Source organism: Gasterosteus aculeatus, chromosome 12 (assembly GCF_964276395.1).
Source record: "Gasterosteus aculeatus chromosome 12, fGasAcu3.hap1.1, whole genome shotgun sequence".
Lineage (NCBI taxonomy): Eukaryota > Metazoa > Chordata > Actinopteri > Perciformes > Gasterosteidae > Gasterosteus > Gasterosteus aculeatus.
In genome coordinates this window covers 15,785,866-15,811,317 of record NC_135700.1, presented here as the reverse complement: position 1 = coordinate 15,811,317, position 25,452 = coordinate 15,785,866, and the positions used below count along the sequence as shown (strand labels likewise).

General features: G+C 42.7%; 1 protein-coding gene across 11 annotated transcripts in view; it reads left to right on the top strand.

Annotated features, from left to right (window-relative positions):
- Positions 1 to 25,452, top strand: part of esrrga (estrogen-related receptor gamma a) — an 89,040-nt gene that overhangs the window by 28,333 nt on the left and 35,255 nt on the right. For 5 of the 11 annotated variants that reach the window (XM_078085099.1, XM_040165376.2, XM_078085097.1 and 2 more), the window contains exons 2-4: positions 5,918 to 6,076; positions 17,392 to 17,816; positions 23,036 to 23,152. In XM_078085099.1, coding sequence (XP_077941225.1) covers positions 5,919 to 6,076; positions 17,392 to 17,816; positions 23,036 to 23,152 — 700 coding nt within the window. In that variant the 5' untranslated portion in view covers position 5,918. Of the gene's footprint in view, positions 1 to 5,917; positions 6,077 to 17,299; positions 17,817 to 23,035; positions 23,165 to 25,452 lie in introns of those variants that run through there. The other 6 variants (XM_040165393.2, XM_040165385.2, XM_040165368.2 and 3 more) reach the window with 2 other exon arrangements.

The window sequence follows — 25,452 nt, the reverse complement described above, 5'->3', positions numbered from 1 at the left end:
GTGAACTCTTTTTTTTCCTCTGACCATGGGGGAGAGAAAGCAGCAGACAGGCAGAGCGAGTGTAGCTCAATGGTGGGAGGGAAAGGGGGGGGACCAAAGAGAGATTGCGTAAATTAAAATCCTTTTAATCTCCTTATAAAATCATTTACTTAATTCATCTGTCAAAGCATGTCAATATGTGCCACACTGATTTGTTGGCTGTGTGTATGAGTGTGTGTGTCTGTGCGTTTGCATCTGTTTGAAGTCATGCAAGGGTTTGTGCCTGCCTGTCCACATTGTGTGTGTGTGTGTGTGTGTGTGTGTGTGTGTGTGTGTGTGTGTGTGCGTGTGTGTGACCTATTGGTAGCCCGTATGAGGAGGGGTTGTTCTTATTTTTGTGTGTCAGTTTTTTCCTGTCCATCCGTCCCTACGGCATTCCTTGTCTGTCACACGCGCGCACACTCCTGCATACGGCAGTGAAGGGTCCGGGCATTCCAGTGGTAATTCAGTCCCGTAAAGATAAAGAGAGAGAGAGAGATGCAATGAGAGAGAGAGAGAGAGACTGAGCAAGAGGTTGGAAGGAGGAGGGGGGGCTGCTTTTGTCTGACACCAGCACTTAAGGGTCTGCTGGACACGCGTACGCATGAACGCACGCACGCTTGCACAGACACATGCACGCAAACATACACCCTCACACACATTTACACCTAAAAGTAACCACATTGTGCCAGAAAATTTGAATTAGAATTAAACATTCATACACTTCTAAAGATATGGAGACACATTCTCACGCGCACTTTTGTTTAGTCTTGATACATTTTCTCTGATTCATCCTCAATTCTGTGTGTGTGTGTGTGTGTGTGTGTGTCATGGGTCATTGTCGGCAGTAAGAGAGCCCGTACCAGCTGTGACACGCACAACAACACACACACACACCTCACTGCAATTAGTCATTACCCCACACTGACGGTGAAGCTAAACGTGTGTGTGTGTGTGTGTGTTGTGATTGAATGCCAGAGCGCTGATTGAAAGAAGAGAAAAGAGTGATATATAGTGAGAGGCAACGCTGCTCATCTCTCCTCATCTCCTATCTTTGCCCCCCTCCCTCTCTCCACGCCGCTCATCTGCGCATTCCTTGTGTTTCGTCATCAATAGATCAAAATGTGCTGTCAGTTATTATTTCCCTCATAACAATGTCTCAAATAATTCATGCCGCGACTGAGAATTCCTTCTCTCACTGTTGCGTACTTTCAGGATGTAAATGTAGCAGTGCAGCTTCCAGAGTACCAGAAGAAACATGGGACTCTGCCGTTGTTTAGAAACAAAGCTTTCAGTATCAAAAGTATTTTCTTTCTTTTGTAAGATTTTGATAGATTGAGGAAATATTGACCTTTCTTAACTTATGTCGTATTTAGCATGATTATTGTCACTGCTGTGGCCTTATGCATTTTTAGTTAATGCATTACAGAATTGTATTTCCAGCAGTTCATTATTGAGCTGCCTTTCCAAACAGGAGACCGCTGTATTTCTGAGTGTGTGCATGTGTGTGTGTGTGTGTGTGTGTGTGTTTGAGTGTGAATGTGTGCACGCGCATGTGTGTGAGGGCCCATAGTGTCGCGCTCAGGGCCTCTAATGCTGCCGCTCACCTCTAATGGGAGGAGACAGTGGAGACCGGGCCACAATAGAACAGATTTAGATGGAGAGGTGCTGCGCGCACACGTGTGTGCGTGCATCTACGTGTGCATGTACGCGTGCGCGTGTGTTAAAGAGGATCCAGAGAATGATGCAGGTTCCGACGCCTCGTCTGCTTTTTGTACTTTTTGTTTTGCTGTGCCTCTCTGTTCCTCCGTGTCCGTGGGGAGAGCCCTATAGATTGGCTGGTTGGATAGTCCCCCCCCCCCCCCGCCCCCCCTCCCTCGACATGCCCAGGCCTTGTTTGGTATGATTAAATTGTCAATGGTTCGACAGCATGTAAAGGGGTTCGAAAACACAAAATGGGGAAAGATACAGAGACTAAGAAGGAGAGAGAGAGAGAAATAAATGACCATGTCGCCATCCGACTGACAGTGAAATATTCTTCCCCCCGTCCTCCCATCATGCTTCATGTGTGTGCCTGATGGGGAGAGAATGACAGGCCAGCCCACCACTACACCTTTCTCCTTAGCTTTTTTCTAGTCGGCCTCCCTCTGCCTTTGAAGACTTGGTGTAATATACAGACTTGAGGATGCGGATAACGTATAAACCTCGATGTGACCATCACACAGTAGACAACGCTTTTTTTGTAACTCTCACGAGATTCTATTTTTATGAGGGGAAAAGAGAATCAAGCAGTCACTTATTATAAATCATTTGGTAAATAGTATTTGCCTGTTTGTGTAAAATAGATAGGATGTGTTTGGGGTGTTTTTTAAGGAAAGTGAAATAACTCTAAAAATCCTGTCGAGGATGTAACTCCCTTTGCAGATTCACAGACGGTGCTCCTCTTTCTATGCGTCCGAATCTCCCGAGCAATTCATGTCAGTCGCACGTTCACACACATTGTTTGGCAAATGTTTAAAACTACGTCTGTGTGACTATCAAAGAAAATATTCAGTATTGTGACACTACAGAAACTGTCGTCTCATTTGCATATGTTGATCAAATTAGATTTGCAAAAATATACATCCGGCTTTAGATTGAGTTGCACACTTAATGAACCAACAAAAGACCATACATCCATGACGAGATGAAACACTTTATACTAAGTTATACTTTTTCATATATGTCGTAGCCCTTCTTGTCCTCAGTAGATGTGTGTTCCTCTTTGCAGCTGATACGCACTTTTCTTGACCTCCGCAGCCAATTCATTTCCCCTTTATCCCCTTCTTCCTTCAACTCCCCCTCACCCTCCCTCCTTCCCTCCCCACATACGCACACACCCCTCCCTCGTGAAGCTGTCACCTTCCTGCACCCGCTCAGTCCCTATTAAGGCCGACAGCCCATCTGCCGCCTGCCCCGCTAACAGCTCCCGTCGCTAACGCTAACGCGCACACACACACATCCGCGCAGACACACAAAGGGCTGCGGCGTCAAACCCCACCTGCCCTGATGCGCGTGCCATTTGCAGAGAGAAACATAATCACACACATGGAAATGTGCTCATGCACTCAGTATTTTATTATTATGTAACGATGAATTTAAAGACGCCTACACAAAATGCATGCCGTTGTTAGACTACATTTATTCGACTTGATGTTTAGCAAATACGTCATTATTATATCACACATGCACTAAATTTACATAGTCAACAATTATATAGCCATATGTCAGGAACAGTATAATCTACACGCTCTCCCCACATTTCACTACCGAGGAGCACGGCGAATCCTGGAAATTTCATTTGACGTCTTGGAGTTTTTTGTTTGTGCTTATGAAACCAGGCATACGGGGATCTTTATCGGATATGTGACTGGAACACATCCCACTGGCCTGACCACAGGGGTAATTAGGAAGGGCAGTTTCAGCCCTGTGTGGATGCGTGTGTGTGGGTGTGTATGTGTGTTGTGGCATTTGCTCCCTTCAGGGATAGGTGCGTTTTGCATTAGCAAGAATGGCAACTGTCTCATCAATCACTGCATCACCATGTCACACACACACAGATACACACAGATACACACACACACACTTATTGTGTCATGGTCATTCTGTTCACAGATGGGCCAGCAACACATGAGTGAGTCACCGAGCATCAGAAAGACACCCGCAATCTCCTTACTTTTACACACGCACACACACGCACACGCGCGCAAACCTCACACTCATAATGAGAGCACGTGTACGTGTGTGTCTGTGGGCCTGCGTCTTTTTGCGCGTGTATGTGTGTGCTGTTGCGGCTTACATGTAGTGACAGGAGCGTGAAACAGGTCAGGTAGAATCACCTGAGTTAATGCTCTTCTCCTTTATTCTCTCCTTTTACTTTGCATATGTAAGTTATGACCTGAGCTATTCGTTGTGTTGATGTTTAAGTACTTTTCCAATCATTGCAATAAATACAATCAGGAAAGGATTACATTTAATATTAGTTTCCTTTTTAGTCAGAATAAGCGCTACACTTCCAAGTGTAGTTTTTCTCTTGTGTGCATCTTTATTGAATAGAACGGCTGATGACTCCTGATTTAAACAATTGTCAACTGATTTCAAAGCGCTTTGTAGAATAAATGTAATCTTCTGGAATGAAGAAAGATAGAGAAAATATCCGATTACCTTGCCATAAGGTGTATTAAAACAGAATAAATATATATATATATATATATATATATATATATATATATATATAGTAATCCCCAGCAGTTAATGCAAGTGGCTCAAGGTGGATTCTGCTAAATCAAAAAGCCTTTCGTAGACTAGCTTAAATATTGAAATATTGATTCTGCTCAAAAACTGTTCTCAGATTGTCTCTCCTAAGTGCATCTCGTGGTTCATGGTACTGAGAAAATAAAGCTAAATAAGTAATTTAACCCTATTCCATCCGTTGAATCGGTCCCCCTCTCTTCCAACAGTTAACAGCCGGTACGCAACAGGAATACGTAAACTAACAACATCATCTATTCATGGTTAGTGGGTGTACGTTAGTACACTCCCCTAATAAAAAAAGCAGTATTACGTGTTGCCTGTCTATATGGCATTGTGACACTGCAACCGAAGCCAATAGGTGTCTAAAGCAGCAGCAGCAAGTTATTGATTCTTTCTTTTCACGAGAGTGGAACTAAAACCTACATATTACACACACTGGCCCTCCACCTCTGTGGATGGAGGGAGGGTGGCGGCCAGACGAGTGATTGGTCTGTCTCTCTGTCCGACACAGTGGGACAGCGTCACGCACACACAGCTATACGTACACACACACATGCATGTCTGTGTGGTGGGTGCTTGTGTGTTAAACACGTGTTTGTGACACATAGCAACATCCTGCTCTGTTTATAGATACACCACGTCTGAGCAGGACGGGTGGCGACAGGAAAAGGTGCGGCTAAATCAAAACAGCAGTACCTGAGGAGAAACAAGGTTATTACAAAGCTCTTTGCGTCACTCTCAGGATTTTGATTTGACTTGTTCGACACGAAAAGATCACTCAGTCCCCTTCGTTAATTCCTTACGATTTGTAGATCCCAAAGCAAAATATTTACTTATTTCTCCCCTTTTTCACCCCGGCTACAGCTCCTCCCCTGACAACAGCGCCGGGTTTGATTGACAGATAGCAGTTCCTGCTTCAGTGCTTTTACTTTTTTATTTCCTAAGTCTGAAAGCCTTTTTGTACCAGACTAAAACTGGTAAAACTCCTCTTACGTTAAACACAGCCGGGGTGTGCTTCACTTACTAGCCTGACACATCCACCACATCTATGCATGTTTTTGACAGAAATTTGTCAACACATTCTGGGAAAAAATTCTCCTGTATTGGTTTTAAGTCAGTACCGTCCTCTGTCTGTCCGTCGGGCCGGATGACACTTGCCGGTCTGTCTCTGTGTCTTCGAACCTGACTGTACACATAAATACGTCTGCGTTGTCCACTCCTCCCTGGGCACGGCGCAGGTCCGTTTTCCCGACTAAAACTTTTTATTCTGTTGCTGCGTTCTTTTGTGTACTGCGGCCATACGGAGGAGGAAAAATGTGATCCCAATTGTGCGTGTTGTGTGTGCATTAGCTTCATTTGTTTCTCACATTTATTTTATTAATACATTTTTGCTTTTATTTTCTCACCCTTCTGCTTTTTTCTATGTATTATTCCATTTTTATTACAAGATTTTAACTTACAACAACAGTTGATTTGGATTTTTTTCTCAATGTTTTCATTTAACCTTTTCTCTTATTCATACTTTTCTTGGTAAATAGTTTGAGAATTTGATAGAACTTTGCACGATTTTCACCCCCCATTTCTCTCATTTGTCCCCGGCCTGCAGAATGAACTTATCGAAGGGGCCATTGGTGAACAGCAGTAGTGACGATAACTCCAAGTCGACCTATAATAAATGCGGCGCTGGCGCCTGGAGGATGCACCAGAGCTACGATCCACTAGAGGCCAACCACATGAGAGACGCACATGCCCTCTACAACCCCAGGTAAGACACACAAAAATGATGCCAAAGAGCAAACATTTTAAAAGAATAAGAATCTAGGAGTGTCATTGATTCGGTTTTACACAAAAGCCACATTTGACCTCTATAAACGCAAGGAAAAGAAAGTACTTGAGACATCAAAAGCAAGTGTTCTGTATGTGTCTGAGAGAGAGAGAGACACACACATGGCACTGAGAAATTGTCTCTACAATCTAAGTCATGTATTTCTTATTTCCCTTATTCCTGTGATGAATCCTATATGTTTTAACTGATTAAAGTACATTTCCCATTCTCCACATATTAGACCCACAGTCAGCTGCTCTTCTGTTGTGTTACCGAGTGCAATAGTCCAAATTACTTTTTGCGTTAAGCAGATTAAGCTCTTTAAAAAGATAGCCATGAAAAAAAGCAGAACCAGCAGCTGGAATTTGATTTTCTTTTTTTTTTTAGTTTAAAGAAAATCCCCACCGTGAGTTCATAGTGACTGCGAAGATTCCCAAATCATTACAAACCCTAATAGTTCTAACTATTAGTGGCAACAGGCATGGAACAGCCATTGTCCACGGTGAGGCCCAGTCTAGAATGTAAGAGTGTACGTGTTAAATGTGCTCTAAAGAGTTAAAAATCAGCAAAAAGAAGAACTTTATTTTCTGCTTCTTATTAATATTCTTTTGTGTAACTACTTTTCTACTAGCAATTTTTTGAAATGAATTAATAATACTGCTATATATTTGTTATATTGTTATATTTTTACAGTATAAATGGGCCATCAAAGAAAGGGTGAATTGACATCTGGCTCAAGGACACTTCAGTAGTGCAAATGTGTTGCAGCACAAAGGCATATAGTTCGGTTGAAGGACAGTCACTATTACCATAACATTAATCCCCTATGCCATCTGCATTTGCAGTCAAGCATGGTAAGTTTAAACTAAAGTGAATTCTATGGCGAGACCGATGGCACGTTTGGGTGGATTGAGGCAGGTGAAAATGAGAACTGCCTTCGTCCATTTTTAGAACGTAAACTGTAAATATGGCACTTGTTTTATGTTTAAACACAGCAAATGTGTGACGCGTTACACCTACAGACTTTCCCCCTCTTGATATTTATCCTCCCACTCACTTCCTCTTTATCCTTTAATCCATGTAAGTTCTCTGGAGAATTGTGCAGGCGTATCGCGCTGGTGTTTCTATTCTATCCGTTCAATCCATGACATTATTCCTCTCCAAAAAGGGTCCAGAAATGTTCACAAAAACTTCAAAAATGTTTATGTTAAGACAGTTGATCTCTCGGTGTTGTACCGGCCAGTACATTTCAGTGTGTGTGTCTTTTTGTAGACCGGGAAATCTTGGTCCAATAGGATTTCAGGGTTAGCCGGGGTCAAGCCAATTAGAGATCTGGCACGTCATTCTCACACAGACCCTCAGCCAATCACCATGAAGAGTGTTACACTCCCATTACCTGTACTGTGTGTGTGTGTGTGTGTGTGTGTGTGTGTGTGTGTGTGTGTGTGTGTGTGTGTGTGTGTGTGTGTGTGTGTGTGTGTGTGTGTGTGTGTGTGTGTGTGGTGGCAAATAGTGCAGTCAATGGGATGAGCGGTGTAAAGGTTAGACAGGGAGTCACGCTATGGCTTCAAGTCCCACACGCCATTATTGCACAGAAATATACACTATTCATGCTAAATTCATGCTAAACTTCATGTGGTCACATTATTTGTGCTGCATTAATTTAAATTTTTGGGTTAAAGTGTGAAAATGAGCTTCAGTTGAAAACGTAATTGTAATTTCAACCGACAAAACTATGCGGAGCCTTAGATGGGACATAACAGCAGTTAATTTAATATTTATTTTATTTTAATAAGGCTGAAGTTAATAACTAAGTGAAATACAGGAATACACGTATGTTGATATGATCAGGAAAGGTGTTTGTATTATTTCAAGTCGTGCACTCACATGTCATTTTCCATTCGTTGCATACTTACAAGCAACTGAATGGAACTCAGCCATTTTTATTTTGGTTCTTTACACCTGTGCTTTTCCTGTTGTGACATGGCAACAATAAATAATCAATAAAGTGGGCCAAGTCTTAAGAGGAAAAAGGGGCATAAAATCAATAAATAATTAGCCACAGAAATAGTTGAAGGTACTGTAGATACAAGTCACCTAACACGTGCATGCATGCATCCATACAGCTCATACTCACAGAGAGCATTTGTAGACACACACAAACATTCAGTATAAGTACACATACGCAGGACCTCTGACCTCCAACGGTGTTAATTGGATTTATTCACACTGTTGACATAAACACAATAAACTCCAATTTAAACTCAGGTACAACAGACTTGATATACATTTTTCAAAATGCATTCAAAGGATTCAATCAATTATTCAAAAACTCTAAGGGTTTTGATTTAATATGCTTAGTTTTCTTAAGCTTTTGCTGAAACTAAGCCTTTTTTGAATTATGAAGAAATTCCCAATGTTTTATTTTTTTTTCATTGCACAGAAACAATATTATTCCTCTTTTTATTTAGGCCATCAAACCATGGGAATGTGATTAATATCAGGCAGCCATGGTGCGCCTGAATACACACACACACACACGAAAACGCAAGCACACACGCTCACACATTGCTGTAAACTGAGCCCAATGTAATCATAATAATAAAGCAGATTGCCTTAACACACAGATGGGCCTCCCAACAGCTCTCTGTGTGTATGTGTGCGCGTGTGTGCATGTGTGTAAGTGTGGACAACGCTGATTGGATTGCAGATTTATAGAAGAGGATTACTGCTGGTGCAGAGAGAGAGAGAGAGAGAGAGAGGGAGAGAGGGCGAGAGAGAAAGAGACGGTTTCAGACGCTCACCTCTCATTAACTTCCACCCCCTTCAACTCAACTCGCCTTCTTCTCCAGTCATGGATAAACACACACACACACACACACACACCGGTACATTAACAGGCAAGATGTCAATGCAACACCTCATTTTAATTTAATGTCAAATTAATGCTTATAAGTGATTTTTGATATTCAAATGTTTGAGGACTAATCAAGTTATTGTAACTTGCAATTGTGATATTAATTTAAGGACACATGAAAGCAGAGCCAATGCCTGAAACACAACAAATAGTCACTTTGTGTCAAGGAATTAAGCTGAAGTACAACCAAATTATTCCAAACCTAAAAATGTACCCAGTGATTAGATTGATCTATCTTTGATTAGATGGATTAGATTGACTCATTTGTTTTATCACCATCACAAGTCTATTGTCTAAGTTTTGTGTTAATAAAGATAGGAAAATATAGATGGATGTTGATAAAATGCACCACATTTAATTAGTACAGGGTGAGAAGCACAGTGTGGAGAAATGCAAAAATCTAAGAGTGATAGAAAAAAATCAAAGACAGAATGTAAAATAGACAGCACAATAAAAAAGGAAGGGTCAGAAAAAGAGACAGAGACAGACAGGGAGGCAGAGACAGTGGGCACTCCAGCAAACCTGATTATGACGGGATGTGAATTAGATTCCCTAACAGATGGTCCAGGAGCGAAGCTGAAAGGTGCAGCAGCCAGCAGTGAGGGTACGGAGAGGGGGGAGGATGGTCAGGAGGAGAGAGACAACATCAAGAGAGGAGGCAAGGGTGAAGAGTGACGACAGAAGCTGCTGACATTACAGATAAATTATATTCAAAACGTCCAACAGCGTTCAAATTCAAATTATTGTTCGAGCGATTTGTGTAATATTTTGGCCTTTTTGGGATTTCTGTTATAAGACGTATAGTCCATAAACATACACTTTCTTCTTTTGACCCTGCAGCACCTGTCACGTGATGTCACCATACAGTAAAAGTAGTGAAGTGGCCGGATCACTGCCAGGCTGTTTATACGTTTATACGTATCACTAATTCACATAATGTTAGGTATGTACAGAATATTGAATTCTGAATATAAAAAGTAAGCACTCAGCCTGTTCAGGCTGTGCATTATTGTACATACTGTAGCGCTGCTTCTCTCCCTCCCTGTGATGGATAGGTGTAAATCATCACAATCCTGTAGTGACAGCCCAATTTCCCCAAATCTGATCTGCTTAAAGAATGCAGCTTTGACTCTACTTGCTTATGTCACCTCTCCTTTCCTACATTTCCTTTTTCTCCTTTTTTATCACCCCCCCCCCCCCCCCCCCCACTCTCAAACCAAGCCCCACCTCTCTCTCCCCTCTCTTTTGGCAGCGTTGCGCTCTCTGTCCCACTCGCTCCTTGTTTCCCCTCTCGCTCGCCCCGCTCTGCCTCCGTCCCATGTCACATTTGAAAGCCTCGTCATATTTACTAGAGTGGAAATCCTCTTTCACCATCTGCTTAATAAAATGTGTTTTTAATCCGATGGGGGATATTTGGTTTTTTTTAGACACTTTTTTTATTATACCGCAATATCCTTTGATACGGCACCTTGCCCAGGTTTTTTATCTGTCTGAGCATGAGAGTGTGTGTGTGTGTGTGTGTGTGTGTGTCTCACTGCACGAGAATGGTCGAGTGTGCGCATGGCATCGTGTGTGTGGATGTATTGGGGGAGAAGGGAGGCGGCAGGGGGCAAGTGTCGGTAAGTGTTTAGAAGGGCTGTTGCACCCCTAATGCTTTGCGATAACACTGCTTATCCACACACACACGCATAGAAGGAGGGACGCACACTAACCTTGATCAATGACCTTTCCTTTATTAAGGAACCAGCCTGCAATGTGCAACCCTTACAAACCCAAACAAACACCACCTGCCGATACCCTGTGAATACGCACTGTTCATGTGTGATTTATTTACTTGTTAATTCCATAGAAATTAAGGATTATTCCTTTCAAATTTGGAACATGCAGTGTTTTCTAATGAAAGATTTACGTAACGAGGTTCAATAATTGTAATCGATTTGCACTCTTCAGCCTTTTCACTGCAAGTGCACGGTGTGCTGTCTTTGTCTGCCAAGTCCAAAAACAGATCAGATTTGGTGGTAATTTATGAATTTGTTTTATTTTGGATGACACCTGTATATTGTTAACACACTAAGTGCAAACTGTGCTTGGGATATGCAGCAAACAGCTGGGTTGTTTTAGAGGTTTGCTGCTCTTACATTAGACAAACACCCTTACAAACACAATTATACACAACAGATAAAGACAGTAAGAGAGAGAGGGAGACAAAGCGTGAGGTTAAGGAGAGAGAGAGTAACATGGTGACAAAGATAGTGCGTGGCAGCAACACACTTATCAGCCACTGCTCCACGAGAAAATAACCTAAATCATCAAGATTCTCATCTGACACACACACACTCTCTCTCACACACACACACACACACAAGAGGTGCTCTACCTTCACATTTTTTCCTGAACAAGCTCAACCTCTTCATATCTTTCCACTTAAATAACGACACAAACGCAGTCGGACTTGAAAATCTAAATAATCGTTTATACAGACCAGAGCGGTCTCTGAGAGGAAAAGGAATTCCCTTCAAAGTTTAGAATATAATCACCTTTCACAGGGAGAGAAAAGAAGAGAGCAGTCCAGAAACATAAAAACAACACAATGAAACGCTTCTATGAAATATATTGATAACACCAGACTGCACGTGATATTCCTGAATAATTAGCAGTCTAGAGTTTGGAGAGCACATAATTCTTAATCAATCTTGTTTGGCCGGGGCTGCCCTGTGAGTGCTCTCTCCCACTGCTTATCCCTTCACATCTAGAGTGTGTGTGTGTGTGTGTGTGTGTGTGTGTGTAAACTTTATGAACTCCAGGGTGCATAACAACAGCTCCGCTTGCCCCACCAGTGTGTCTCTGCAAGTCTTAACCGATTCATTTCATACCGCTGCAGGTGTCTGTAGGTCTGTGTTTGTTACACTAAACTCATATCTAGAAGGAGTCTCGGTGTCCAAACCCACAAACACCGAGGACACACACACACACATTTCCTCTCCTCTTTACAGCCAGACAGCCCATTGGGCAGAATGGGTTTTAGCCATTATCGCATTGATTGCATGTAATCGGGGGTTTATTCTGCAACCAATGAAGTGAATTACAGGTTTCCTACCCGACTAACACTGTAACAATTGATCTGCTCCCTAGTGTGTGTGTGTGTGTGTGTTTGTGCTTGTGAGGTGTGGTTCCACGAGAAGGTGGGAAGAGAATGACTGTGGGTTTGTGTGTGTGTGGGAAGTAGAAACGACCAGAGAGAGAGAGAGAGAGCACGAGGCCCAACGAGAGCAGGATAGAGCGGGCGAGAAAGAGCTCAGTAGGAGGGAGAGTGCTTTGGATTGACTGTCGCTGTGTGAGTGTTTAGGTTTCATTTCATTCTGGGTTTTTTTTTACCCTCAAAACAACTATAATCATCGGCACACTGTGAGACATGAGCTCAACTCAAACACAGATTTCTCTGCCTGTAAACAATGCGCCACCCATACATACATTCTCATGTGCGGACACAGATCCAGTGACTCGTTCATTACGCAAATGAACAGCAAACAGAATTTCAAAGACGTATTTATTTTTTTAATTTTTGGGGCATTTTTCTTCTCTTCTTCTTCTTTTTTCTCTGTCGGAGGTTTTAACCACCTGAAAATAGAAAGATTGCTCTCAATATAATTCTGTATCAACAACAGCTGTAACCTATTCTTTTTGAATCTCTGTATACAGCTTAGAAGTTAGGTTTAGGTGTGTGTGTGTGTGTGTGAGCGCACATGTGTTTATATGCTTTTGTGCACACTCGCCATTGAATGTATTGAAGTAACAAGCTCACAAGCAGTTCAGCAACCCTCCACAGATAGAAGCGTGTTGGAAAGGGAGTAGAACATAGACAGAAATAGAGCAAAGAAAGAAAAATAAACAGAGGACCGTGAGGCTAAAAAAAAGCAATTCTGCCGATTGATGAAATCATTCTATTCATTTGACTATGGAAATGTAAATGCATTTCTTGCTCCCATTCCCCTTCTTACCCCATTCTTTAATTCAATGTATTTTCCGTCTCCCATCCTTCCCTGACTCACCCTCCCTCCCGAAGCACCACCGGTATCATCTAGATAGAATTGTGTAAGGTTTTTTCCCTCTGTCTCTCTTTTTGCTTATTGGACTGTGTTCTTATCAGCATCGAGAGCACAATGCTGGTGTGATAGAAAGGTATTAGGCATCCCATAGAAGCTACATTGTCAGCACTTCTCTCTCCTCTGTCTCTATTTCCACCTCTTCACTTCCCTCTCTGTTTCCCCCCTCTGCTCGTTTTTATTGCTTGGGTATTTGTTGTTTCTTTTATATTCATTCCTCTACACCTGCATGCACCGGAGCCTGACAAGGTCAAGTCAAACATTTGAAAAGTATTTAAGTTCCTAATGTTCACATTTTAGCTGCACATGTTTTCTCTTTTATAGTGTCTCTTCACATAACAATTCTATATTTTGGTTGCTCGAACATCACTTTTTTGTTATAATGTCAAACTTACACACTCACACAGAAGAATCCAGCAGGGAAGCAACATGAGTGTTTGAGTATCATCTTAACCTCTGACAGGGAGAGGGGAATGTTAAAATGTCTGTTATGACCCTTTCTTCAGCTTGCACATACCCACACTGCTTCTCTTTCAATCTCTAACCCGGGGCGGGACAGGCTCAGCTCGGAATTGTTTGGGGATCTATTTGTGTTATTATATTATCTATCGAAGCAGTAGTACAACGATTATGTATAATAAAAGGGTGGAAGAGCCCACAGTGAACGGCGCAGGGACACGGAGGCAGAGAGAACAGTTGTTGCTCTAATACGATGATTGTACGTTTGTCGCGGCCAGTTATCAGGTTGCTGCATCGGCCCACTGCTCTAATGACAGCTTGTCGTGCTAAAATGTCCAACCTTCCTTCAAAACACACAGGGGGAAAAAAACCCTCCTTCCTTTCTTTTTTGGACATCGTTGGATTCTTTCTGTTGTTCTCTCTCTCTCTCGCCCACATGTTTATCTCTGTTTCATGATTCACTGTGAAAAAAAAATAGGTCCAGAGAGAAAATGACAGGGATCGAGCTGGAAATGGAGACAAGAGAAAGTGGTAATCTTTCTGGTGTGTGTGTGTGTGTGTGTGTGTATGTGTGTGTGTGTGTTGGTTCCACCTCAGTCAGGGACAGGTAAATAGCCGTGCTGAATATTTGATGTCTGCATGAACAAAACCGTCCCTTTTGTCCCTTTGCTCTCGCTGTCAGGAGTCTTATTGGTGTACGTGTGGTAAATGTTATTATGGGCTCGGCAATAATCCTAAAATTTGAACCTTGGTGAATTAACTGTCAGCCCACAGTGTAAAAGACACAGGATGAACTTGCTTTGAAGTAATTATTAGAGCTGAGAAAAAGCTCACTTATTACTTATTGGATGAGTGTCCACAAGTTCCCATTTTTATTTGATGTGAAAATGAAATAATTTATTTCCTTGAAACTGCCCATTACTTTTAAGAAAATCATTTTTTTTCTATTCTTTCGTAAAATAATTAATAAAATATGTTTCTTCCATTAAAAACATACAATTGAATATGTTTCTGTTCTGAAATAACTAACTCTTAATAACTTGGAGTAACTTGGAGTAGAAGAAATTCATAAACAACCTACACAATTCATCTATTTCAAAAAACGAAATATCCACCAAAAAGCTTGTTGGTGCATCAAACTACCAAAGGTAATGATATTCAAAATCCCCTCCTATAACAGAATTAAGCAAAGCAGCTAATTCTAAAATGTGATTACTGTTCTGTGTTTACAGCCCTTTGTGAAAATACAAAAAGAAACACACTCAAGCCTTTTCCTCCTCATATAAACCTCCTTAAGCACCTGAAAACATGAAGAATTGATAACAATAAATGAGACCCAACCCCTTCTCTCTCTCGCCGCTCTCATCTGAAGAGCAGACAGGCACAATAAGACTGCTCTTTCAGCACTGAGCCGTCGTTACGTGGCGCCATAATTATACTGATAACATACATACATAAATGCATTCAACCTCTCGCTCGGCACGGCGCGCTGCCCGTGATTTCTTAATCTTCTTCTCTCCTCTGCACGCATGTCTACTTTTTTTTTTTATTCCTTTTATTCCTCCCCCTTCGACTGCCATTATTTTTCATTTATAAGCAGAGAGGGAGAAAGCGAGGGAGAGACCGCATAGCAAAGATGTGTGTTGGAGAAAAAGAGATGATAGGGGGAAAGGGAAACGGAGCAAGGAGGAGGAGTGGAAAGGGTGAAGGAAAGAGAGATAGATGAGTCTTTGAGAGAGAGGAAGAGTAAAAAAGCGCCTGAGATCTTTTGGCACTTAAACTCTTTCACTTAATGGTACTCAGAGGGATTGACGGTCGAAGGGAGGGGGCACAAAAGAGCATAAAGAGTGAAAAAGGAGAGATTAAATCATCACCATCACATCATCTACTTAAATGTCTCCACTCTCTTTTTCTGTCACCGCTGTATTTTCTCTCCGGCCGCGAGAACGCCGTCAATGCCGCGTGATCTCTCGGCGTCCCGTCCCTTTATTTCTTCCTTGCTCCTCCTAGCACCGTGAGTGTATTTCTGTCTCTACTTCCTTTTCCCCTCATGGACTCACTCCACCCCTTCTTCTGACTCCTTTCTTCTTTCTTGATTTGTGTCCAAACCTTTTCCCTCGACCCCCTTTGGTTCCCGACTGAAGGCCTACACCTCGGCATCAGATAAACGGATTTATAGACATTGCTGAATACCACAAAGCCACGATTAATGGAGTCACTGAATTAGAGGAGGAGCGAAGGGGTTGTGGAAATAAAATATATATATATATATATAGAAGAGGGGGAGGAAAGGCCACGGTATTGTATAAATGTCATGTCACTTTGTGAAAGGAAAGATTGACTCGTTTCTCTGCTGGAAGTAGACGTTCAGATGTGGATGAAGGCAGAGCACTTTGTCTCATCGTGCTGATCAACCAACACGTTAAAGCACATTAGAAACCAAAGATCGGAAACCGCTGTCCGTCATCTGATAATGTAACTTATTTTTCCTCATTCTTTCTGCCTGCCTATTTCCCCCTCTCCATCCATTCCACGTTCCCCCACCCTTTTCTCTCCCAACCGGCTCACCAGTGCCTGTCGCGCCGCTGTCTGTGTTTTATGGGTCCCTCTGGAACAGGGATCTTTTACAGGCCCACTGGACTTTAGAAGCCCCTCGTTTAGCGGCATCCTGCCTTAATTAAAAAACCCTTTTGTGCTTTCTGCCTTTTAACAATGAAAAGATAGGGAGGGAGGACGGGGTCAGAGGAGTAGAGAGTTTTAATGCAAAGCGAGAGAGGGGGAGAGAGGGAGAGAAAGACGGCGGTGAATAGGAGATGATACAGAGACAGGCAGATACGTAGTAAGGTAGACAGAGGATTGCTGTTAATTACAACTGCCATTAACAAGACACCGGTCAGCCTCCTCAGGGAGGGGAAGAAGGAAAAAGAAAGGAAGGCCGTGGTGGAAGTGAGAGAGAGAAGAAAAATACATGAGGAGAGAAATACAGTGATTACCAGAGACGTGTTTTGTATTGCGTGGCTTCCTTCAACTTTCTTAAACTGGACCTGTCAATGTGTGCTGGAAAATGTGAGTGGTGTGTGTGTGTGTGTGTGTGTGTCTGTGTGTGTGTGTGTGTGTGTGTGTGTGTGTGTGTGTGTGTTGGCGTCATGTATGTGTAAGGCCGTCTTTGGGATGATTGAGCAGCAGAGAGGCTGCTTACTGATTACCTTCATGTAGAACAAGGATCTATTGACTTGGAAAGTGACGGATGACCGTCGGCCCCGAGCATGTGTATGTGTCTGTGTGACTGTGTGCTTCTCTATATCCACACAGTTCCCCTAATGAACCACAATGTCTTTAGTTTTTGTATTTAACTTACTCTCTTGTATTGCCTTGTCCCCCCCCAGCACAGCTTTCTCTATAACTTCTCTCAGGAAAAGAATAAAAAAAACCATGATGGATGGATTGGGTGTGTTCATGTGTGTGTGTCATTTATAGAAGTTGCCCGGCTAAGTGAAAAAATACAAATCCATCATTGAAAATGACAGTGAGCAAATACTACAGCATGAGAAAGAAGCATTATAGCAAATGATTGCTATAATTGGACTTTGGAACATTGCCTTCACTGTATCTATTTTTCTTCTCCTCTTGCTCTGTCTTCCCTCCAACTCTTCCCTCTCCTCTGGTTTTCTCTCTTTTCTTCAGAAATATCCATCATTGCTCTGACATTTTGCACGTGACATTTTCTCACAATTCCTCTGCTTCTTCTTCATCTTTTCCCTTTGCCACTTCCTCAGGCTTCTCTGCAGAATGTCCAGTAAGGAGCGCCACCTTGAGTCCAACTGTCCGTCCTCTTATATAAAGACTGAGCCGTCTAGTCCTGCCTCCCTGACTGACAGCCTAAACCATCACTCCCCCGGTGGCTCCAGCGACGCCTCAGGCTCCTATTCGTCCACGATGAACGGCCACCCCAACGGCTTAGACTCCCCAAGCCTTTACGGCTCCAACGCAGGGCCCCTCGGCCCCGCTGGCGGCCCCGGATCAAAGCGCTACGAGGACTGTTCGTCAACTATTGGAGAAGACTCACAGATAAAGTGCGAGTACATGTTGAATTCGATGCCCAAGAGGCTGTGTCTGGTGTGCGGGGACATTGCATCAGGGTACCACTATGGAGTGGCGTCCTGTGAGGCCTGCAAGGCCTTCTTCAAGCGCACCATCCAAGGTTGGCTTCTATTTCTACTTTTTTCTATCTTCTAATTATCTCCCAATGTATGTGCATTTCTGTCTGAGTGTCTGTCCACGGTACTACTTGTTTAGAACTTCAGGCATCACAATAAACTGTGATCTAGTGGGTGTTAAACTCATGCTACATGAAGGGTAAAATACAACTGTCAATGGAAGAACACATTACAGGGTTGGCTGCAGGAGGTAAGGTCAGTAGTTAAAGGCAAGGTGTGTTTTCCGTATTGAACAAAATCGTGTCCTTAAAAAGGTCCTTCAGAGTAATTTTGCACAAATAACAACTAAAAGGAAACATGAACTATGTTTTATTCAAATGAAATCCACTGACAGACACAAAATTCCTTCCTGTACACCGGAGCCATTACACTAGATCCTGACAAAGGATAAAAGACAGATGGGAGCCCAGATGTTTATGTGTTACATGTTTTTTTAACCAGGTAGCCAGCGGCACACCCACCATTGTCTACTTTTTTCTCTCCTTCACCTTTTCTCTTTCTGTCAAGCATGCACGCACATACACACCCTCACAAACAGGCATCCATCTCAGCTTCATGCCTACGCGCCAACGGCCAGACACGCCCCCCGTTCACCCTCAACCTTGACCTCTTTGCCATCATCAGCAAAGAGTAATTTCCAGGTAGTGTTTGCATTCCTAGATGGAGCTGCTTATGCGTTACAGAAAGAGTGTTAGCCATAAGCCTGATGTCGAGGAGATACGGTAGTGTTAAGGGAAGGTCAGAGGTGATGTCTCTGGGTCGGGAGTTCAGGTTATGGGTTAAAGGAAAGAAGGGGTTGAGCAGTAATCCACATGATGAGAAGAGTACAAGGAATTAGGCTCAGTAATCCTTTGCTCATCTCCTGTTACAGCTAGAAGTAGCCCAGGATGTGCACAGGTATTTAGGCTATTCTCTCAAATTCTGTACATATTCAATTCAAAATCAACCCCAGCTTTCGTAACAGTGCATCTTTCATTTACCCTTGCAAGCACAGCACAGGTCAGGCAAACATACAACCAATTAGTTATAAAGCAAACCAGTAAGTCCACCATTTCTGCATTGGTTCATTAATCTATCCAGTTCAAATGAAGACACCATTCTAGTTTCACATGATTTAAACAAATCTACAATTGGTATGTTGAGTTAATTGTTTTATTACGGTTTTTCCATGTTTCAACCCATGAAGCAAATGCATTGGTGTAGAAAATCATTCATTTTAAATTCATACTCTACTATTAACAATCCAGTTACTTAACACATGATAAACCTTTAGCGTGTTTATGTAATAACTAGGCCCCATTAGTAAGCAGGATAGCACTTTTGTCGGTCTGTATGCTACTTAAATAACCAAGCCACTAGTCAAGACATCCAGCCTGCCATCATCGATCAGTCAGTCCGTCCGTAAGTCATATCAGACAGGATTCATCTATCTGCCTTTCCATCCATCCACCTATCTGTCGCCGCTTTCTTTTGCCTCCGATAAGCAGCTTTCCCAGAAAAGCCCCAGAGAGAGACAGAGAGAGACGGGGAGATGTGAGGGGGGGGGGGGGAGCCTTACATCCAGTAGATGGTCTCCACTTCGTAGAGATGACCTGTGTGTGTTTATTATGGGACGAGATCAGGACACAGTGCAATCCTGACGAAGAGATTGGAACACACAGAGATAAAGGCAGAGACACACACACACACACACACACACACGCGCACGCTAACTCATAGAAGCACATCCACAAAGGCCACCAACACACATGAATAGACAGCCACAGACATGACCTTGTAATCACTGTGTGTAAAGGTTTAACCCTTCATTATTCGCTGTTGTACTTGCACATGTCTCATTTCACTTTGAGGGCTAGTTAAAGGTTACATAGGTGGGAATACGCTCACAGATTAAACAACATGTGCACAGCAAACATATAGATGCGATGCCATGTGGATTGTAGAGGCTCTTCACGGTACGACCTTTAATAGATTTAAAGCACTGCTCTGTCCCCTTTCTCTCGTGTCCTCATTTCCCCTGTAGTTGTAATCTTTCCTTCTAGGAACTCAGGAAGGCGCACGGTTATGGGTCACAAGTCGAAATGCAAGCCAAGTTAAAACTTGAGCAACCAGTTCGAGGTTTATACGAAAAATTAGGTTTATTGAAAATTAATAAAAATTATTCCTGGATGTTTGTTCAGAATATGTAATCATCCAATGCCAATAATCCTACACCAGCAATTCTTCAAGATTAAATGGACAGAACTACAATTAGTAAAATGTATCAATGCAATTATATTTACAGATTTCATTCTTTTTCAGCCGTACTCTTTCTTCAGTATAAGTTAATGTTCGTTTGGAGGCAGACTGAGCAATCTTGGATCCAACAGAACAAATGGGTCATGACAGCATCTTTGGCTCCCACTCAAGCCATCCTCCTCCACAGATGTGTGTGTGTGTGTGTGTGTGTATGTGTGTGGGCTTGTGCTCATTCATGTAAATAAGCGCAGGTGTATGTGTACTTCTATGTGCACATATGCCTGTGTGTATTGGGTTGTGGGTTAGTTTGTGTATCTTGGCTGGAAAGCAGGGCCGGGCTCAGATGGGCAGCGGCAGACATATTGGTATGTTTCAATCCATTAGCCAATAAAACTGCAGGTAATCACCAAAAAAACACCTCCAGCTGGACAGCGAGGAGACCATGTGATCAGAGAGGAGATAAGAGGAGAAGACGAGAGGAGACGAGGGTAGAGTACACCAGTTTGAAAAAAAAAAAAAAAGAAGTTGAAACAAGGAAAGAGAGAAAGATGAGAAAGGTGTAGGGTAAAGGAAGAAATTACCAGGGTAAATGTCTGTGTGTGTGTGTGTGTGTGTGTGTGTGTGTGTGTGTGTGTGTGTGTGTGTGTGTGTGTGTGTGTGTGTGTGTGTCGCAGCATGGTGGAAGTGGCTCTGGCAGCTGCTGTTTCTGTGGCGTCAGTCCAGCGACACCTGACAACCTGCATCTATCACTCCCTTATTGAGAGAGAGGGATAAAGGGGAGTGAGGAGGAGGGCAAAGTGTACGAGAGGGAGGGATGGCACGACGGAATGGGAAGATGGAGACAAAAAGAGGGAAGAAGAAAGGTGGATGAGAGCAGGAGAGATTAATATGAGAAAGAAGAACCATGCAGTGGAATTGCTGGTTGGACCGCCGAGGAGGGGAGTTTTGTTCACGCTGCCTTACGGAGAAAAAGCACCGTCTTCAAAAGTTGAATTATTTTAAACAGCTAAATAAGCGAGCCAGGTTAGTAAGATAATAACATGAATGGGAGGGAGAGGCTAAACTTATGGCATGACCAAATTGGAAGTAAAATGTAAGGAGAGGTGAAAAATAAGACGGCTCTAAGAGTATTTCGGGTAAAAGCACAAACTCGCAGTCTGTCCATCGGTGGTTGATTGACATGCAGCAGGTGGACATACACGCACGCTCTCAAAGGAGATTGCAGGGGATTTGAGGACCTCATTTCTATCACACCCACACACACATACAAACTCACACGTTATACATAGTAACCTCTGAGAACCTCTCGAGTCTAAGCCCCCCTCAGTGCACAATAAGACACATAAACCCTGAAATAAATACATACAGTGAGGCTGTGACATCCTGATGTAAACCCTTCTTTTTTTCTTCTTTTTAATTCCTGTTCGGTGCCCTAAGCCTGAAGACAGTCACATGCGTATATTTGTAAACCTACAGCACGTTCGCCTTTCCTGGACATTTACAGTGTTGTATCAAGAACATTCTTAAAAATATGCAAGTATTACAGTCCATTACATTTTCAGTTGAGGTACTAATTACAGTTGTGTTTATGTCACGTTTCACAAGCATTCTTATTTCTGACAGCACTCAGTGTGTGTAGATGTACTAATAAGAGGTTTGACTTAATGCTTCCAGCACTGTAAGTGATTCTTTACTGCAGTTATCCATTTAGCAGTGCTGGCCTGTTTAGCCTTGCACTAACAAGGCCTTTTACAGACCATCCATTAATCCACACAGAATACGTCATTGGCACATTTAGCCTTAGTGCTAGGTAAATGTCCCTCTTAATTGCTGTATTAATCTGGACCTCCTGTATCATCAGCATGTTATGGTTGAGCTAACTAGTCCCGTTAGGAGTGTCCATTAGGCAATAAAGGTCCCCACAGCATTTAGCATGTTTAGCCTTTACTTAAACTAATATGGGATTAATGAGCATTGTGTTACCCATTAAGGAGTGTCTGTGCATTTAGCCTTTTCCTAAGCTAACTACTTCCCTTAATCAGCCCAGTAATGAGAACACATCCTCCCCACAGCAGCAGTCGATAGTAATCACTGTTTACTCTGTTTCGGTGGGAGATGCATTGGCTTCACGCGGTCCTGTATAGTTGTCAGGTGGGCGCTGCAGGAATAAAACAAAAAGTTATGTTGCGAGTCACATCTCGTCTCAGCTCATTCTATTGATAAATAAACCTTCCATAAGAAAGAAACCTGTTTTGAACTATTCTGAAATAGTGCAAACTCTCCTCACAAATCCATAGCTCTGCTCCACTATGAGCTGGGTGGAAGCACTAAGTGGAGGAAATGAGCAGAGCTGAGCATGAAATACCTAAATAACAGAATGAAAAATATAAATAAATAGGTGTCATTCAGACACGCAACAACTTACTGTGGTATAATCTGCTTTGGATGTATTAACATCCAAAGTTTTCTACACGTTGGATGTTTGTGTTGTTGTTGGCGATCGTTGTGAAGTTAATAGACTTACGCCGGCTCACGATCTTAGCCTCAGCTCTTCATCGGTGCTACTGCGAGTGAACTGCAGCCTGTCACGCAACCTCAGCTCGCTCCAGCCGGGCTGTGTGCACATATCCTCGCGTGACATCGACTTACATTCACACAGTCACACTGTTTCCAACAAACAGATAAATAATGATTTGACGATCAGTAGTCTCTGCACCATGCTTGAGCAACCAGATTAAAATACTTTCACTAAGGGGCACAGCTAGTTAATTGTGGATCCATATGTTTGTTTACTCCTCTAGATTGTTCTCTCTCTGGCCCATTGATTATTATCAATGAAGACACATACCGTCTTCCCTTTGTGCAGTGGGACGCGTCCATAAGGTTGACTGCCCACCCGTCCGTTGTAGTATCCATCTGAAATGAAACCCTTTTTTTGTCTTTCTCCTAACATGTCTACATACAGGCAACATAGAGTACAGCTGTCCAGCCACCAACGAGTGCGAGATCACCAAGAGGAGACGCAAGTCGTGCCAGGCCTGCCGCTTCATGAAGTGTCTGACTGTGGGCATGCTGAGGGAGGGTAAGGGAAAAGGTCTCTTCCTTATCTTTCTCTGTTATCTGTGCTACATGTAGCATTTTAAAGCCTATTCAAAATTCGAAAATGTTTTTTCAGCTAATGCAGTCCTCCTGCTGATATGATATGAACTCGTACAGCACTTTGCATCATCAGAAGACCGCCCTCCCCTTTGGGGCAGAGATATGGTCATGAATTTGAGGAACACAAGAACAACCAATGCCTTAAAAAACAGGCAAGCCTGTTATTCAGACATGGTACCATTATTGTTATGGTAAATGTACTGATTCTGGATTGATGTTAAACAATGCTACATGTAACTCTTACTCCTTAATATTCATTTCTGTAATGTTTATTGTAATCTATTTCTATAGGCATCGCGCAACTCTTGTTTGCCTTCCCCATGTCCATCTTACCAGTCTTTATCTATCTTTATTGGTATTCAAAGCTTGGTTCTTTTTTTTGTACTTTTTTGTCTGTTTCCGTGTCTCTTCTTCACTAAACATGGATCTATACCATTTTACTGTGTATGTTAACCGTTTCCCTTCCTAATAAACAAGCTGCATATCATAGTATCCAAGGGCATTCGCACAGTCCCACATCCTTCTCTTACCTAAATGTGATAAACATAGAGCATTACGGAATAATTGCACTCTGCAATTAAAAAATAAAAATGCATATTATCGGCCCACGCACCTCTTTGATTGAATACACTCACGCTCTCATCTTCGCACTCCCTTGTTGCCTCTGCCTCTTCCTCTCCCTCTCGTTTGTCCACCTCTGACCTTTCTACTCCCACTGCACTCCCAACAATGAAAAGAGGGAGAGGGAGCGGCGAGGGATAAAGAGGAGGACCGACGGACAGAGAGAGAGAAAAATAGTGGGAGGGGTAAGGTGGGAGGAAGCTAGGGGAGAAGGCGGGAGAGCGAAGCGATTGATTTATAGGACCAGAGGAGAGGGACCAGGGGAGGTTGGGAGGCAGGGCGAGGACGGTTGAATGAAGCAGAAAGTGTGTGAGAGAGAAAAAGAAGAGGAGAGGAGGGTCAAGGTTGTAATTGATGGGAGACCTGGCCTACACCCCCTTTCTTACAGTGGTCAGGGAGCGTGGCTCCGCCGACGCCTGCCAGCCCTCCCTTCATCCATTCCTGTCTTCATCTTTCCCTCCAGTGCTCCCACTCTGTATTACTGTACTGTTTCTGTTGCTCCTCTCAAGCCTTTCGTCCATCCTTGCCCCCCTTCGCTCTGTGTTCTCTCCGTCCTGTTGCCACCGGGACACTCATCCATACCCTGGACTCTTCCCACTCAGACTTTGTTAAGTGAAACCATAACAGTTTGAGGTACTGAAGAAAAGCCCAAAACGTGGACAACTTCACATTTCCCATCCCACCATAGATAGAGTGAAATTATATATATATATATATAGTTTTTGAAAAATGTTTCCGCATTTTGACTGAAACCAAATTAAAAGTTCACATTGAGACTAACATTGACTGGGGTCAAACAGCTAAAACAACTGTAATGTCAATAATAACCTTTTTTGGGTTAATTAAAAAATTTTGGCTACAGATGGAGGCAAAGGTACACTAATTTTAACTGGCCTAAAGAGATACAATTTTATTTTCGTACAAGAGCATGCGCATCTCTCTCTCTGTTCTATGTCTTGTTCTTTCTTTTGCACACACACACACACACATTCACAACAAGCTGCTGTCGTAGCGTTTGTTCTCCCAGTCGATCTGACTTAGACAGAACCCATGTCTCATCCCCGTGTTTTGTCTTGTGTATTTGTGTGTGAGGGTATTTGTGGCACATGTGTAAGTACATGTATTATTGGCAGCTCCAACAGTCTCACAGCTCACAAGGCTCGGATCCTCCGACTAGACACAGAAACAACAAGTAAAGTCATTTACTTTTGACACTTTAAAAAATGAAATTAACAAGATCTGTTGAGAGATTTTCAGTGAACTCAAAAAGTAGAGATGCTATTGATTTGAACTCTTAAGGATGTGGTTTGCCCACTAAGCTGATAGGAGAGCAGAACCGCGGTGCCTTTGGTAGTGGCAGTTCCCCTGCTTCACATGCACACACACGCACACACACACACACACACCTAGGACTACATATATACATCAACATGACAGACTACAGCCGCCTCATTTGTTGTAGTGGGTGGGAATGTAATGCAGGAGGTCCCGGTCTACATATGAATAAGGGTAATTTGGAAAATCAATTTTGAACTCTCATCGACATTCAAATTGTGGAATATAAAAAGTAGTTTTATATATTCCTTCCCTTTGCTTCACCTG